The following is a 15,374-nucleotide window of genomic DNA, read 5'->3' as shown; positions in this document are numbered from 1 at the left end:
GGAGTGCCTCCACGTGATTGGGAGTGATAACACTGAGGCTCTGTGCTTATATTTTACCTTCTGTAGCACAGGTGTTCTCACCAATCCACACGCCACATGGGGACACGGTAGATGCAGACACACACACACAGACACAGACACACACAGACACACACACGCACCCTTGCGCTATCTCACACATACACACATTGCCTCTCTTGCAATTTCTCCCTCACCACCACCCCCCTCTCTCTCTCTCTCTCGAACACACAGACACACACACTCTAGAATACTTAGTAATGCTTCTCGGCAGTTTAATGCATTGGAAGTTGTTTGTAAGTACTGTCTCCATCTCCAGTCCTAATCGCCTTCCATCAAAGGTGACACAAAGTAAGATGTCAAGAAGGATTGACAGAGAGGGAGGAAGACAGTGTGAGAGAGAGAGAGAGGGAGAGAGAGAGAGAGAGAGAGAGATAATATAGATCAGTATAGACTTTAGCAAAGACAGAAAGATAAAATAGTAAACAAGAGAAAGAGAGAATAGAAGAAGAAAGAGATAGGGAAGAAAGATGGTAAGAGAGAGATAGAGAGAGAGTGAGAGAGGCAGAAACAGAGAGAGATGGAGAGCAAGAGAGAGGGAAAGAGAAAGACTGCCAGAGCGGAGAGAGACAATGCTGAGCACAGATCTGCAGTGACTAGTAATGAGTTTTGGGGGCCATGGGGCTGCTGTCTTATTGGAGGCGTCACCTCTAATCCGCCTCTACTGGCCATTCTGCTCCAGCCTCCCTCCGTACACACACACAGAGACACACACACACACATACACACAGAGAGGCACACAGACACACACACATGCACGTGTGCACATTCACACACAGACACACCCACACATACACATACACGCACACACACACACACTCACCCCCACACACACACACACACACACACACACACACACACACACACACACACACACACACACACACACACACACACACACACACACACACACACACACACACACACACACACACACAGTGCGTCGATGGCTGTAATTTGTGTCTGTACACTCAGCGTCCCACTCTGTTGCTAAAAAGCCTAGCTGAATAAAAAACAAGGTTGATACAAAACACACACACGGTAGCGCACAATCACACCCACCCCGAGACACTCTTAAACTCTAATGATGGCGAGCAGCGCGTCGTCCTCAACCACTGCCTCACCAGTAATCCCTTCCGCCAATCCTGTTTTTGTGCCCCCTCTTTGAATGGCTCTTTAAGGGAGCTCGAGACTTATTAGAATAAATGTAGGAACTCACTTCCTGGGGTTAGCAGAGTAGAGAAGAGAAGAGAAAAGAATCGAAGGGAAGAGAAGGGGAAAGAAGAGAAGAGAAGAGAATAGGAAAGAAGGGAAAATAAGAGAAGAGAAGAGAAGAGCAACATTGCCTGGAGTGTAAGGGAAATGAGAGGTGGTTTATAGCACTTAGATGCACCTAAAGTAGTTTATTTATTGATTATATTTTCACTCTTTCTTTGCTATGATTAGATATAAGTCTTTGTTCAGAGGGGCAGGTCATGAGCAGGCCACCATGGTGCCACTAAGAAGGCCTTAAGGTCTTTAACCGCGAGTGACTTAGTGAGTGTGGCTGTGGGAATAATGGTTGAACCAGGTTCTCCTGAGTGGATAGAGCACCAGTCAGGCAGGTTCAATAAGAGACTGTCCTTCCTTTAATTGTAGCAAAAATAAATACAAAATTGAACCTCTTTGTTGAAGTTGAAGTTGTGGGATAGGTCTTGAACACCATATGGTGTTCCATTACATGCACAAAGGTACTTGCTCAATGTGTGGAAATGAACTGAAAGTACATAGAACAACTTGGAAAGAATGCTGTAAGGACGCGTTTATGTCCTCCAATAGATTCAATGTGTTGGGCCTTCAAACCACAGATGACTGGAGCAGTATACATTCCCCTCAGCGCCAGCTCTTGAGGGCAGTTGCCCTTGGACCGGAGCCCTCCATCATGTGTAAGGCAGTCAGCCTTGTACTTCCGTTCTTCATCAAATCAAAATGGACGCCCACAGGGGCTGCTTTCTCTCCTCTGCTCAGATTGGCCGATGACCCCTCAGACTTTTCAGGTGGAATTATTTTAACTATTCCACTGACATCATGACACAGAAAAGGGAGAGAGAGGAGGTGTTAAAAAGAAAAAGAGCACGTTTTCGAGTCTCCCTTCAGGAATGAAGGGAAACACAAAAGGGGGAAAAATTGTCTTGGCAACTATTTTTCACCCTTTTCAAAAATGAATGTTCTGTGTAAATGAAGTAACAACATAAACGTGACATTGACTGCATTACAATAACTTAAGACTGCTACATTCAACAAATAGTGTTTCTTTAAGTATGAATTTAACCTTAAAACAATATGGTGATTGAGTGTAGCTTTAAATTCAGTTTCACTCATGACTATAAGAGTTAAATGATGATATGATTAGATATACAGAGAGGAGGAAAGGGTGGCTTACGCCTCTCTCAACTCAATTTCAATCAAATCAAACAAAATCAAATAGTGTTGAGAAAAACAGGTACCTTGTATGGGTACCTAATATTTCTGTGTTGATGTCATTGTTCTCTCTGTCAGACATGATTCTGCTTAAGATGAAGCTGGTTTGAGCGCTCTGTGTTTCTGGTCACCTTGGTTACCCTTCCCTCTGGCTGGACTGAGTGCACTTCCCCTCATATTTCCTATTACGAGAAATTTATTTAAACTGCAAAACCCAGTCTCATTTAGTGAACTACAACACCCAGGAAGCATTAGCTTATGGTGGACGTACTCACCATCATACTGGGCTAGCACTAATGGAAACTCACAGGAGAGTGAAAAATAACTTGAACACCAACACTAACACAAAGGCTTTTACACCAGCATCTAATTCAAAGTGGATGCAGGATTGTGGTACTTGCTGTTTACTGAGGGTGTGGGCTAAAATATGTATGTTCACTGCCACATCAAAGACATCGTTTTAAAAAAGATTATAAAATGCAAACTTCATGTAACAACTGCATCAAAAATTATTAGAACTATTATTAAACATATAGAACAAGTCTCATTTATGTCATTCTACAGCTTTATGACTACAATTACAACTTTCCACAACTATGCAACAGAGATATTGAAGGAATATTTTGAATAGTTGGTGAACATGGATTCATTTATGAGAGTAATAATGGCGTTATTTAGGTAGTCTCTGATAAAGTGGCGTTGTGCCAAACAGGTAACGCGCTCCGATTGAGGGAAAGTCAGATAGCGGGGTTAGATCTAATTGGCTGTCGGGGTCAACCAAACAAAAGATAGATGGGTGTGACCGAATTACTTTTTTATAAGATAAACGCGCCATTCATACAATGAGATCATCCATGGAACATCTACTGTTGAAAGCTTAGAGCCTTTCAATAAAGAATCCGCAGACACACAGTGTGGTGACGAGCATGTTTGGAATTGGATGCTAGTATCTTTTTTTTGAGACAGGAATGCAGAGTGAAAAGAAAAGCCCTGCTAAAGCCCTAGCCATTTCCCCTGCCCCCTTCATTGACAAGTAGGTGTGCTGTTATTGCTCATCATCTGAAGGCCACAATAAAGAACCTGAATGGCCCAAGGCGATGAATAAATAAATAATTGCATCAGTAGAAAAAAGGTAATAGAAAATGTAATTTAAATTTCATTCAGATCAACTTTTCTACGTTGACCTTACACAATTCTACCATAAACCACATGAATTCAGTTCAGTTCAGTATGTGATTGGTAGACAAGGCTTCACACATCTGGCCAATGCTCTATAGAGAAGTGGCATGATCGGGAAAGATTTTACACTGACATGCCAAACAGCACCTCTGTGCAAGACTGAAAGAAAAACGCAGAAAAGGGGATGTTGTTTATTCGAGTCGAGGACCTCTTTCACTCACACCCTATAAATGTACCCAGAACAAGGTCAGCCACGGCTTTCAAACAGCATGTAGCTTCATGACCTTTAACCTTAGTGTTTACCCACATAGGCTTACACTGCTTCATCTGCATTTATCCAATCATGCTCTCTCCATTTGTGAGTCAAGCTACATGAATAGAGCCACCCACATATATTTCAAAAACAGACACAGGGACTCGATGCACGCACACCCACACACACACACACACTAATGCACACCTACACAGATACACAGACTAGAGGTACACAGCAATTTCATTATCTGTATCTGTATCTATTCAACCAACAAAATGATCTGTCTTTGTATCTGTACCTGTACCTGGATACAAGACCAGACGTGGCCTTGGTTTATAACGGAAACTGATTTAATATTGGCATATAATGAACTCTGAAAAATATTTCCACATCCTCATACTGTAATTTCTAATTTCCGTCTCGGTCTTTTTATTTTTATTTTCATTTTCAACTGAACAATGATGTGAATTGATCTGAAGTAATATAGTGGTTGATGAACAGACATGTCAGTCATGGAGCTGACTCTCTCACCCCCCCCCCCCCCCCCCCCCCCCCCCCCCCCAAACAATCACGCACATTTTTGAGTAGAAGAAAAATCCGTTTATCTTAACACACACACACACACACACACACACACACACACACACACACACACACACACACACACATAGTGCATACACTTAATGTTATGTAAAACAGGTTTAAGGAAGCTGTGAATATTCTTCCCTAACAAATGCACTGCAACATGTCTGGGCACGTGTAAGGACGTTCAGCTGAAAGACAGGAGGACGGTGAGCAGAGGTTGTGTTCCCCTCAATCATGCCCATAGCAGACCGCACCGCTCTCCACACTGTCCCAGAAAAACCTCCAGCAAAGCATCGCTCATAACGCTATCTCTCACAGGCTATATATAGGTGCTCATTTTGCAGGTAGGTAACGTCTAGGAGCTGCATATTTCCCTCCCAGGGTGTATTGCAGCAACTCCCACCCCTAGATCTCATCTCCCTGCACACCCTCTAACACAAACCCAACCCCCAGGGCTCAGGCCTATCCTTTGTGCCCTTGCTAGCTAGCTGTAAAGTTCATAAAGAGCTATTAGTCATGTGTCCAGTCCCATCGTGCGGTTATGATTCACACCCTGCCTCCACACATCTGCCGCTGGTGTTTTGTGTAAGAAGCCCGCAGGAAGCCAACAGGGCCATTACAAAAAACACAACGACAACAAAAAAAAAAAGTTTGGCTACACACACTCGCTCATTCTCTCACTCTCTCTCACTCTCTCTCTCTCTCACTCTCTCCAACCAGTTTTTCTCTCTTTTCTTCTGGCCACCTTTCTTCTTTTTTCCCCCCTCTTTTCCCTCATCGGTTGCCACAGTAACACATGGCTTTCTGTGCATCATCAGGCCTTGCCAGGCGCACAAAGCGCTGACAAATGACTCCTAAACTCGGAGGAGAAATATGGAGGAGGCAGCCACACGCTCAGCTGTAGCAAAAACGAATAAGTTGGACCAGCCGTGAGAGGCATACAAAGACTTTCCGCCTTTCTTAGCAGCAATAGATGTTTGTTGACTATTTCAATGCCTCCATAACAGAACAGAGAAATGGGACTGTAACGTGCACCGTGAGTCATCAGAGGTTAGAATCAGAAGGGTCTGATGCTACAAAACCAGCTCAATCTGCGCATCCAAAAGTGTTCTCTAATTTAGTTTCAAGAGTAAAACTTTCCAGAATCTAAAATAAATGAGTCAGTGTTCACATTCCATCATTTACGGGTGAGGCCCCAGCCATTGGGAAGGTACGGGATGACAAAGACAAATGGCTGACAAAATCCATTAGCCAGAGTCCTCAGATCCATATCGGCAACAAGCAAGCGAGCGAGCTCTTAGCCCAAGGTGGCTTAGCGTTAGCGCGCATCCCCACACAGTGCTAATCTCTGCCGATGTGTGAAGTCTTAATTGCGCTTCTAAAGCGGTCTAGCTGCCATTTTGGCGTAATTAGACTCGAAGAGAAAAACCCTCCCTGGCAGCAGCTCCTGACGAAGGATTAAGTGGCATCGCAGGAGTGCCACTAATCTCTGGGTTATTAATCTCCGAGCTCCCATTCTCCCCCTGGCAGATGAATCACCTTTCGCTGAGGCTGTGCATGTGCGCGGTGGCCGCCGGTATTAGCGCAGTTATAATTGGTTGGCAGCTGAGGATGATGGATGCCACCGCTTCTGTTTGCACAAACACAGGCAACTTCATGTGTATTCAAGAGTTGCCTTTTGAAACCCACAGTGCAGTCCTGTCAATTCCATCATCATAATTAACTATTGGCAAAGCATCAAACACGCTTCAATCGCTTTAATAACTGTTCTAATAAGGAAGTCTGTTATTGTTTGTTTATCAGTAATTGCATTTGAAGTGGTGGTGGAATTATTAGTAGCTACTACTGTAAGTAGTAGTTTTTACCAATAGTAGAGAAAGTATAGTTTGTAATTCTGGCAGTTAAATGGTTGTAGTTAACTTTGTTGTGGATCCAGCATCCAGTCCCGATCAGGGTCAGATATGCCAGCACTGTGCCAAATCTGAGCGGAGTCCGGCTCTCCACACTCAGCTACCCTCTGTGATAATAACCTTCACGGTAGATTGAGTTATTTGTATTGGCTCTCCCAGTCTATATGGTGGTGTGGGCAGACTCTGGGCTGTGAATGGCAGTGTTCTGAATGCCTGATCACGATGAAGGGGGGCCATCCATCAAAGGCCACAGCACCTCTGTTCTCTCAAGCTCTCTCCAGGTTATCGGCAGCCGGTTATCGACAGAACAATGCTCTTTGAGCACCGTTTGCAAAGCCCGGAGTGGCATTGATTAAGAGATTTATGAAGTGTTGCCTTCGACGGCTTTTGCCTGTCTTTATTTCACCTTCATCTCCTCCTTCTTTTCTTTCTCCACCTCCTCATCCTTCTCCGACTCCTCCTTGGACGAGGGAATTGGGGCGGAACCTTCCGGAGTGAGCCAAGCTGAATGGAGAACTAATCACGCTAAATGCCCACCCAGGCCAGGCTAATCTCCAAGCAGCCAGGCTTCACCCAGGACCACCTACCACATACAGTACAAACACAGCACACTCTCACACACAGACCAATTCACCCATCGTACTGAATACTGTATATGTGCCCATTGCAGCACAGCAAACCAACCCTAATATAAACTAACCAGGGACCATAGAGGAGGAGGGGGTGGAAGTGGGGGCAAATCAGCAACAGCTGTTTTCATCTCTTTTGTTCTCGTCACAGTGCTGAACGTGTATGCGACTAAAAGAAAGACGTTTGTTAAATAAATAATATATATGTATATATATATATACATACAGAGGCAGTATCCTTTTGCTTTTTTGTTTCTTCTTCAGCAATATGCTGTGCATCCATGAATGAATGAATGAATCATTCGTTCATATATTCACTCATTCACTCACTCACTCACTCATTCATTCTCTTCACTAATCTCTTTGCTCCATTATGAATCTGTTCTCTCTCTGCCCTATACATTTCATTCTTGACAGTGTCAGGGTGCAGCCACAGGAAGAGCTAGACGCAGGCGGAGGCGGCGGAGGCGGAGAAGAGGAGGGGGGACGCAGAGCGGAGGCCCTGATCTTGCTGATCAGACAATTTCCTGTTACATGACACAGGATGCTCATGAATGGAGGAAGCTAACAACAAGAACCCTCAGAATGCTTTACACGTAGCCTATCAGAGGCTTCACACTGCCGGAGGCAGGAAGCATTTTATACATATTCGGATTGAGGGTGACTCTTGAATGGCTCAGCACCTGACCGGGGTCAGACCTGGGACAGGACTGCATCAGGCTCATCCATCATCTGGACACAGTCTCTAAGGTTGGCCAGAAGGGTGCGAAAGCAAGGCCTGATAGAGAGACATAAATGCTGCTGGAGACTGTAGCTTCATGCTGAAAGATCTCACTGGAATGCAGTGGTTTCAATTGCTTCAGAATGTTTCATCTCGGGGGGCACTGTGGCGCAAGCAGTAGCCCCGACCACATTCGGGCATGACGCCCGTGGAGGACATGGGTTCGAATCCGGCCCGATGTCATTTCTCCTGTCCACTCCCCACCTCTTCTCCCTCTCATTTCCTGTCACACTCTTCACTGCACTGTCAATTAAAGGCATAAAAGCCCAAAAAATAAATCTTTAAGAATGTTTTATCTCAATTCATCCCAGAGCTGGGTGAGGCCTGTGTTACAATTACAGAGAAACCAAACCATTTATTGTTTTTATTATTAGTATTAGTATTATTATTATTATTATTATTATTATTATTAATAACAATATTACTACTGCTAATAATACGAATAAATAATACTAATAAACACTGTCCGTCATCGGTAGGATTTCTTCCAAGTACATTCAGGACATGTTTAATTTTTAAGGCCCGTCCACCCTGCCAAAAACTATAACATCGTTCAAGCTCATAACAATGGCCACACCACGCACAATAACAATAATAACAGAAAGAACAATGTTGTTGGGCATCACTTTCAGAGTGATTGTGTGAACGATAAAAAAACTGACAGCCAATCAGAGTCCATCAAATTTTAAAGGCATCTAAAAACATGATTTTTTTTTCTGAGAGGTTTTCCCTAGTTGGTCAGTGTGGATGTTCATATTGTTATAGTTACAGCTGTTGTTATAGTTATTGTTGGCAGTGTGGACGGCCCTGTATTATTTTTTCTTCTTTATAGTTTTTTAAATCGTAACAGCAGACCAGGGCTGGATGTGTGTCTGAGCCAGCAGCTAACTAAGGTAGCATATGGCTTCACCTATATTCATTTGTGCAGTAAAACTGGACAGGTCCTATGAAGTTCTGGTTAGTGTTTGTGTTTATTACAGTCGCAAGCCAAACTAACTTGTTACCTAGCGTTAACTCACGATTAGCATAACTGCAGTTTAGTTTTGTCTACATGAAAAAACACTCTGACCAGTGTTTCTTTAATCAGAAAAAGCTGTTAAATGTGAATACAGCTTTATCTTGTATGTTTTTAAAATCACAACAGCCACTATACCCACGCCTGAGCCAGTGGCTAACTCAGGTAGCCCAGCACATCGCTACCCTACAGCCTGTTCCTGCCCTTCATTTCCACTGAATCATTCCTCCCTCCTCTCCACTCCATTGATTAATGTCTGGATTCAAATGTCATGCCTCTCTCCCTGGCAGTGTAATTGCCTTTAGGGACACAATTAAGTAGTCAGGGAAATTAACAAAGTTTCACAGACTGGCACCGCAAATGAATATTTCTGAAGCCCCATCACGCACACGGGCCTCGGCACGGAGTCGTGCTCTTACCATCATCCTGACTATATTTAATTAGTTCACTGATTCATCACTAATTAAGATCTGCTAAAAGAGGTGTGCTGGGCGGATAAGGTTATGTGTTGAAACGGTGGATTATATCCGCCACCATTATGTTTATGACTAAAAAAGCTGTTCTGGCCTCAGCTGTCAAAGTCTTGTGCCTTGGTCAGCAAAGCGTGACTATGTAAGAGCATGTCAACACTGTAAATTAGTGGCTGCTTATTTAGAGCATCCTTGAATGATATTCTGTACTTAATGTTCTCCCTTTCTCGCCTGGATCTTGTGACCTTTAAATGTGTCTAAAGGAGCAGACCAACCAGCAGTTCTCTTGTTCTCTTTCACACCCGCTGTCTTTTTTTAATGTTTTTGAAGAGCTGCCGCTTCATCACCCAAGACTTCCCAGAGCAAATACTTAGCATAATTAGCAGGCTACATTATTCATGGCATGGGGAGATCTGACAGACACTTCCTATGTAACAGGAACTAATTATTGCCCTGATGCATTAACCGATTTAATGTATTCCTCCGTAAGTCCTTTAATCACTCATAAAATGCATATTTCCTTCGTTAATGCTCTTAAAGTTATTATTTTGTTCCCTGGCACGATGTTAAATACTAATTAAGCCTAATAAATCATTCAGAGTTTCACCAAGACTCCACAAAGAGGAGGTGTTCCGTTCCAATGTCTGAACATGTTCACCCAGTCGAAACAGACTAGTGTGTGTTTGTGATAAACAACATTAGCAGTGAACGCAATCACAGCTATGAAAAGTTATGGCTCCAAAACTGTTCAAATGTGGGACAATTAGAAGCAATTGTGGGACAAATAGAAGCAATTGTAAAGTAATGGCTTGCTGAGAAATGCAGTGAGGTGACATGGGGTGAAATCACATAGATTGTTGTGAAGGCCTTGCTTTGCTGCAGTGTGGATTCAAGATGGCTTCCAAACAATACTAGCCTTACCAGTCCTCCGTTTAAGCAGACACTCCATGGCTCTATTTACAGGATTTGTATGAAATCAGATTTAACGATATAATGGGCAAAAATGAAGTACTTCAGAAGTACTGTGCGATTGCTAGTGTAGGAGATGGTCCTGAACAACGGAAATGAAACATTGCACCTCTAATCACACACAAACATAATATTATCTATTCCCTGCATTTCAATAGCAGCCTGTACGGAGCAGACTGAAGTAGCTGACTTTGGTTTTCTGTCTGTAGTGGTTGAAATCCAACAAATAAAAACTGTCACCTTTGCACCTTGCACCTTTAACACAGACACAAGTGTATAAAGTAGCATTCCCTGATAGCATTTGTTTTCTAGCTGGTATTGAAATATCACCAAACAAAAAGCAAACTGGAGGGGCGTCGGCCCCTCTTGTCGTAATGTATCAAAACTAAAACAAAACAAAACAAAAACAACTGGGGTAACACTTTATTTGGATAGTCCACATACAGAGACTTTAGATGGTTTGTTGAAATTCAGGTATTTTTTATTTGTTCACTGAACATCACCTGAACCAACCCCAAGTTAACAGAGTTTGAAACAGAGAGTTTGTTTATAATCTGAGCATCTGTAGATAGTCTATAGGGGACCAAGTAAAGTGTGGCCAAACCTGCACATTACACCTGCAAGACATACATACAGTATGTGTATACAGAAGAACTCCTTGCATGTTTGGGGCCCTGGAATGCATAACAAACAACAGCACTACATAAGGCAAATATGTCTCTTTGCATACAATTTAAATAATATTACGCTTCACACCTTGAACATACCTTTTCAGGAATATTTCAATTTATACACTGGGAACATGCATCTAGACAATCACCTCTCCATCTCTCTGGAGTGACATCTTTAAAGGTTTATGGTAAGACAAGCTGCCAAAGCAACATACCTAAATGTATGTGGAGGTGTTTGTTGGAGTATTTCGGTCTAGCCTGTATAGCAACCAGTGGTCTGTAGGGGGCAGTAGGGAAGGCCAGTCTGTTTTCTCTGCCCACTGTGTTTCCACTTGCCCCTGGGTACGGGCTCATATGGCGTCATCCAGATGTCTCATCCTGCGGCTGGCTCTTGTATTAGTGCCGAGAGATTAGATGTGTTTGTTTATGCCGAACTCAGCCACCAGACGATTCTGCTCACCAGAGCACCATGCCCTCAGGCTCAACGTAACGGACTAGGAAGTCCTTGTTGCTAGCATGAGCGGCACGCTGCCCCCCCTTCCACCAGTCCAAAAGCGGACAGGGTGTGTGCTTTCAGAAACAGACACGTAGCGACCGGAGATTAATAGCCGTAACCTACATCGCCGTAACCTAAATGGAGTTATTTTCTGCTGCACCATCAGAATGCCGAGACACTGCTGTCTCAGTGATTTATTCATTTATTTGTTTGTTTTGTTTTGTTTTTATTATTATTTATTTTCAACAATTTGGTGGTGCTCTGGTTCGGAAGTGAAATTGAACTGTTAATGAAATCTATTCATCACCTGAGCGACATGGAGCAGGAGAGACCGCTCGAGGGCTGCAGAGCAAGACACCGACACAGATGCAGACCAAGAGACTAATGACGCAGAGGAAAACCCTAATGTTAATCTCATCACATAAATACAGGGGGAGAGAGATTATAGTCTGTGAGGGATGGAGCATCATCAGCATCACTCAACACGCGTATACCTGAGCGTAATTACAAGTGGGGGCATGGCAGCATATGCAAATACATATGGTGTCGTGCATGCATCCAACACACACACACACACACACATACAGACTCTCTCTCTCTCATGCACGCAAATACACACACACATACACACATACACACACACACACACACACACACACACGCTCACACACTCAAACAGACACACGCAGAAGAGTAATTGCAAATTTAAGCAATACTGAGCATTATAGCCTACATGCTGACATTGTGAGAACAAAATCATTTAACATGTGCCCAGCGCCAAACAATAAAAAAGTGCCTGCTGCATACAGATTCAAAGAAGAACGAAAAAACAACAAATAAATGGATAGAAGCCTCCCTCTCACCCTCTCCTTTCACTTTCACTTCATCTGTCTCTGTTTCTCCACCTCCACCTCCATCTCTCTCTCTTTCTCTTTCTCTCTCACTGTGCCCCCATAGGGTATTTGTGTCAGCTGTAGGTATGAAGTGTATAATTTGGTATCGGCTCTAAGGTGGGTGGCAGAGTTACTGAGCCACCCTCTGGGACTGAGTGGGAGGGAATACAATGGAGCAAGAAAAAAGAAAAAAACTCTTTGAGAAGAGACGGAGACAAAAGAAGAATAGAGGTAAAAAGAAAAATGGATAAAGTGATTTTTTTTTTTAAATTTCCTCCTTCCTTTCCTACCTACATTATCCTATCAAAAAATATGTGCACACACTCACAAAACCACACACACAAAAACACACCCACACACACACACCCCCCACACCCACTCACCTGACATCCCCTGGATCCTCAGTAACCAGCACATCTGTCTTGCAGCTGGCCACCGGGTTGATTGACAGCTCCACTGGTGGCACCACAAAGCTCTTGCTGACGGGCAGCCAGAGTCCCTGGCCCAGGCTGTAGGAGGACCTGCGAGGAGAAGAGGGACAGGGCTCAGGGGGTCGGATGACACAAGCTGTCAAGCAGCCAGGGTGCCTGTCCCAGGCTGCATGAGGACGTGTTAGGGAGAAGAGGAACAGGGAGAGAGAGGAAAAAGGACAGCGCTCAGGGGCTTGGGTGGCATGAGCTGGCACAGCCTCGGACAGGGCAGAGCAGAGTACGGCCCTGCTGTTTTGCCGTGGCGCGGGGCGACAGCTGTTTATTAGGACACGATGTCTCCACAGGACTCTGTCTTTGTAGAGGAGAAACACTAATGAGAAGCACAGTGCTGTTTCCATATGACACATGGCCACTTCCTCTACTGCCTCGGCTTCTGTAGGTTTAATATGGAGCAAAACTCAAAATAGATCATTACCATGAGCAATGGGCCGCAGGATATGACTGTAAATAAATAGTGATGGATGTTGGTTATCAGTGGTAGTAATCTACGGTACTGTTGCGTGTCCGTACACAACGGCCGCTGTTACTGCGCAGGCGCTGTGCTCGTGGGCCGTTTTACGGCTCCTTAATCTTTATTTAAATGTATCTTCATCACGAGTGTGACTGGTTAATCACTTTATGTAAACTTGAATTGCAGTTCTCCGCTAACTGCTCTGACGTTCCTGATGAAGTGCTTAATGTTTACCGCAATGAACGGATCATTAGTCAGACGAAATTAATTTACTTACCCACAGTGAGGGAATATTAAGTGGGGTCTCAGTCCCTGAATTCATAACATGCAAAACTGTTCGCACAATAAGCCCGTTGTTTGACCTACAACAGTAAAGTTCTACAGTGAAAACTTCAGCGTAAGCGTTGCTGGTGAATATGCTGTCTGAATGCACCTTTCGAATCCTGTAAGCCTCAAGAGGGTGGACATTGTCTCAGGGCAGGAATCCCTGCTAATAGGCATCTAGTAAGTAAGCATGATGGGGTATCAGTTTGGATGCTGCAGTATTTAAACAAAAGGGATGATCTTCATATGGAGGCTGAACACACAACCTGACAAACCACTGTGATAAAGAACCAGTAAGCAGAGGAATGCATGAAAAATTACTTCTGTATTTCCTCTGTAATCATGCCTGAAACTAGGGAAACTCCACATAAATATATAAAACAAACGACAACAACAACAAATGTGTGTATTTCCTCTGTATTTCCTTAAACTAAAGCAACTAGCAGAGCCTGAACGCCGTTTAGTCACAGGAGAACATTTAGCGGTTGGTGCATGCTGTGCCTTATCCGGCGAGCTGCTTTAGTGTCTGTCTGTAGATCGGGAGGAGGCTGGCACAGGGGGGAAAGCCTGGTCCATGACCCTAGTTATGGACGAGCGCGCAGTGAATCAAAGCAAATCAATGGGCACTTCCACTCATAAATGAAGCACTGGTGGCAGGGCCTTGCTCCCTCTCATCAATTGACACTGGAGCAGCACATCGATTGCTTCTCCCGCAAGCCGGCCAGCAGACCACCCTTCTCCATCAATCTACCCAAACCCCCCCCCCCCCCCCTCCCCTCCATCGGGTCTCCATTAAACACGGTGCAGACAGCCATGGCTGAAGCACGCACCAAGGTTAGGGAGTGAGGGAAGTGAAAAGAAAGGAACCATAGGGTCCATTTAAGCCTGAAGCTACTTTTTTAATTTTTCAGTCTTTTTTATAAATGGCTTATCTTTCATCGAGCACAGCAAGGACACAGGTCTACAGTCCTGGGGGTTGCTGTGGTAACCTCAGCAAAAATGGCCCACTTCAGCACCTCTTCTATCCAAGTGATCTCGCTGATTGACAATAGAGGAACGGGGCCCTCAGCCAGGGCGGGGGAGGAGCTGACATTGATTGGCATGGAGCTCCAGGCTTTTGTTTCCATCAAACAGACAGTCCTGCTGTATAATCAAAGTGAAGGGTAACGGCGGGATGTGTCCATTATGCAGACGGGAGGCGGGTGGTAAATTTAGGGGCCTCGGTTGGGGGGGGCTGATGTCCCCTATGCTATGGTGCTGATGTGTCTTGGAAGTCACTGATTGGGCGACAGTGAGAAATATGAATAACATCTAAAATCGGAATAATTTTTTTGAATGCTACGCATTTATGGCTGTAAAATGGCTGTCACATTCCATCAGAAACTGCGACCTAATGCACCTACCAGCAGCTGCTACAGCAATCAACCACACAGTCTACTATTGTAAAGGTGAGATGAAAACGGCAAAAAATCAATCTGAAAAGAATGTCTACTCGGAAGTGTTGGAAAAACCAAAGCAGCCTTGAAAAGTAACCCTGAAATTGACTGATAGAGAGATGAGAGGAGTGGGAAGAAGGAGGAGAGGAGAGGAGAGGAGAGGAGAGGAGAGAAGAGAAGAGAAGAGTACAGCAGAGAATAGGAGAGGACAGGGGTGGAGTGGGGTGGAGTGGACTGGGTGCAGGGGGGTGGGGTGGGGTGCAGGGGAGAAGTATCCATC

General features: G+C 44.2%; 1 protein-coding gene across 1 annotated transcript in view; it reads right to left on the bottom strand.

Moving 5' to 3' along the window:
• Positions 1-15,374, bottom strand: part of LOC105906201 (astrotactin-2) — a 381,484-nt gene that overhangs the window by 155,326 nt on the left and 210,784 nt on the right. Inside the window, exon 10 of the mRNA XM_012834351.3 lies at positions 12,776-12,913. Within this exon, the coding sequence (XP_012689805.2) occupies positions 12,776-12,913 (138 nt within the window). The remainder of the gene's footprint in view (positions 1-12,775; positions 12,914-15,374) is intronic.

Source organism: Clupea harengus, chromosome 12, assembly GCF_900700415.2.
Source record: "Clupea harengus chromosome 12, Ch_v2.0.2, whole genome shotgun sequence".
Lineage (NCBI taxonomy): Eukaryota > Metazoa > Chordata > Actinopteri > Clupeiformes > Clupeidae > Clupea > Clupea harengus.
The sequence above is the reverse complement of the archived record's forward strand: the minus strand, read 5'-3'. Positions and strand labels throughout refer to the sequence as shown.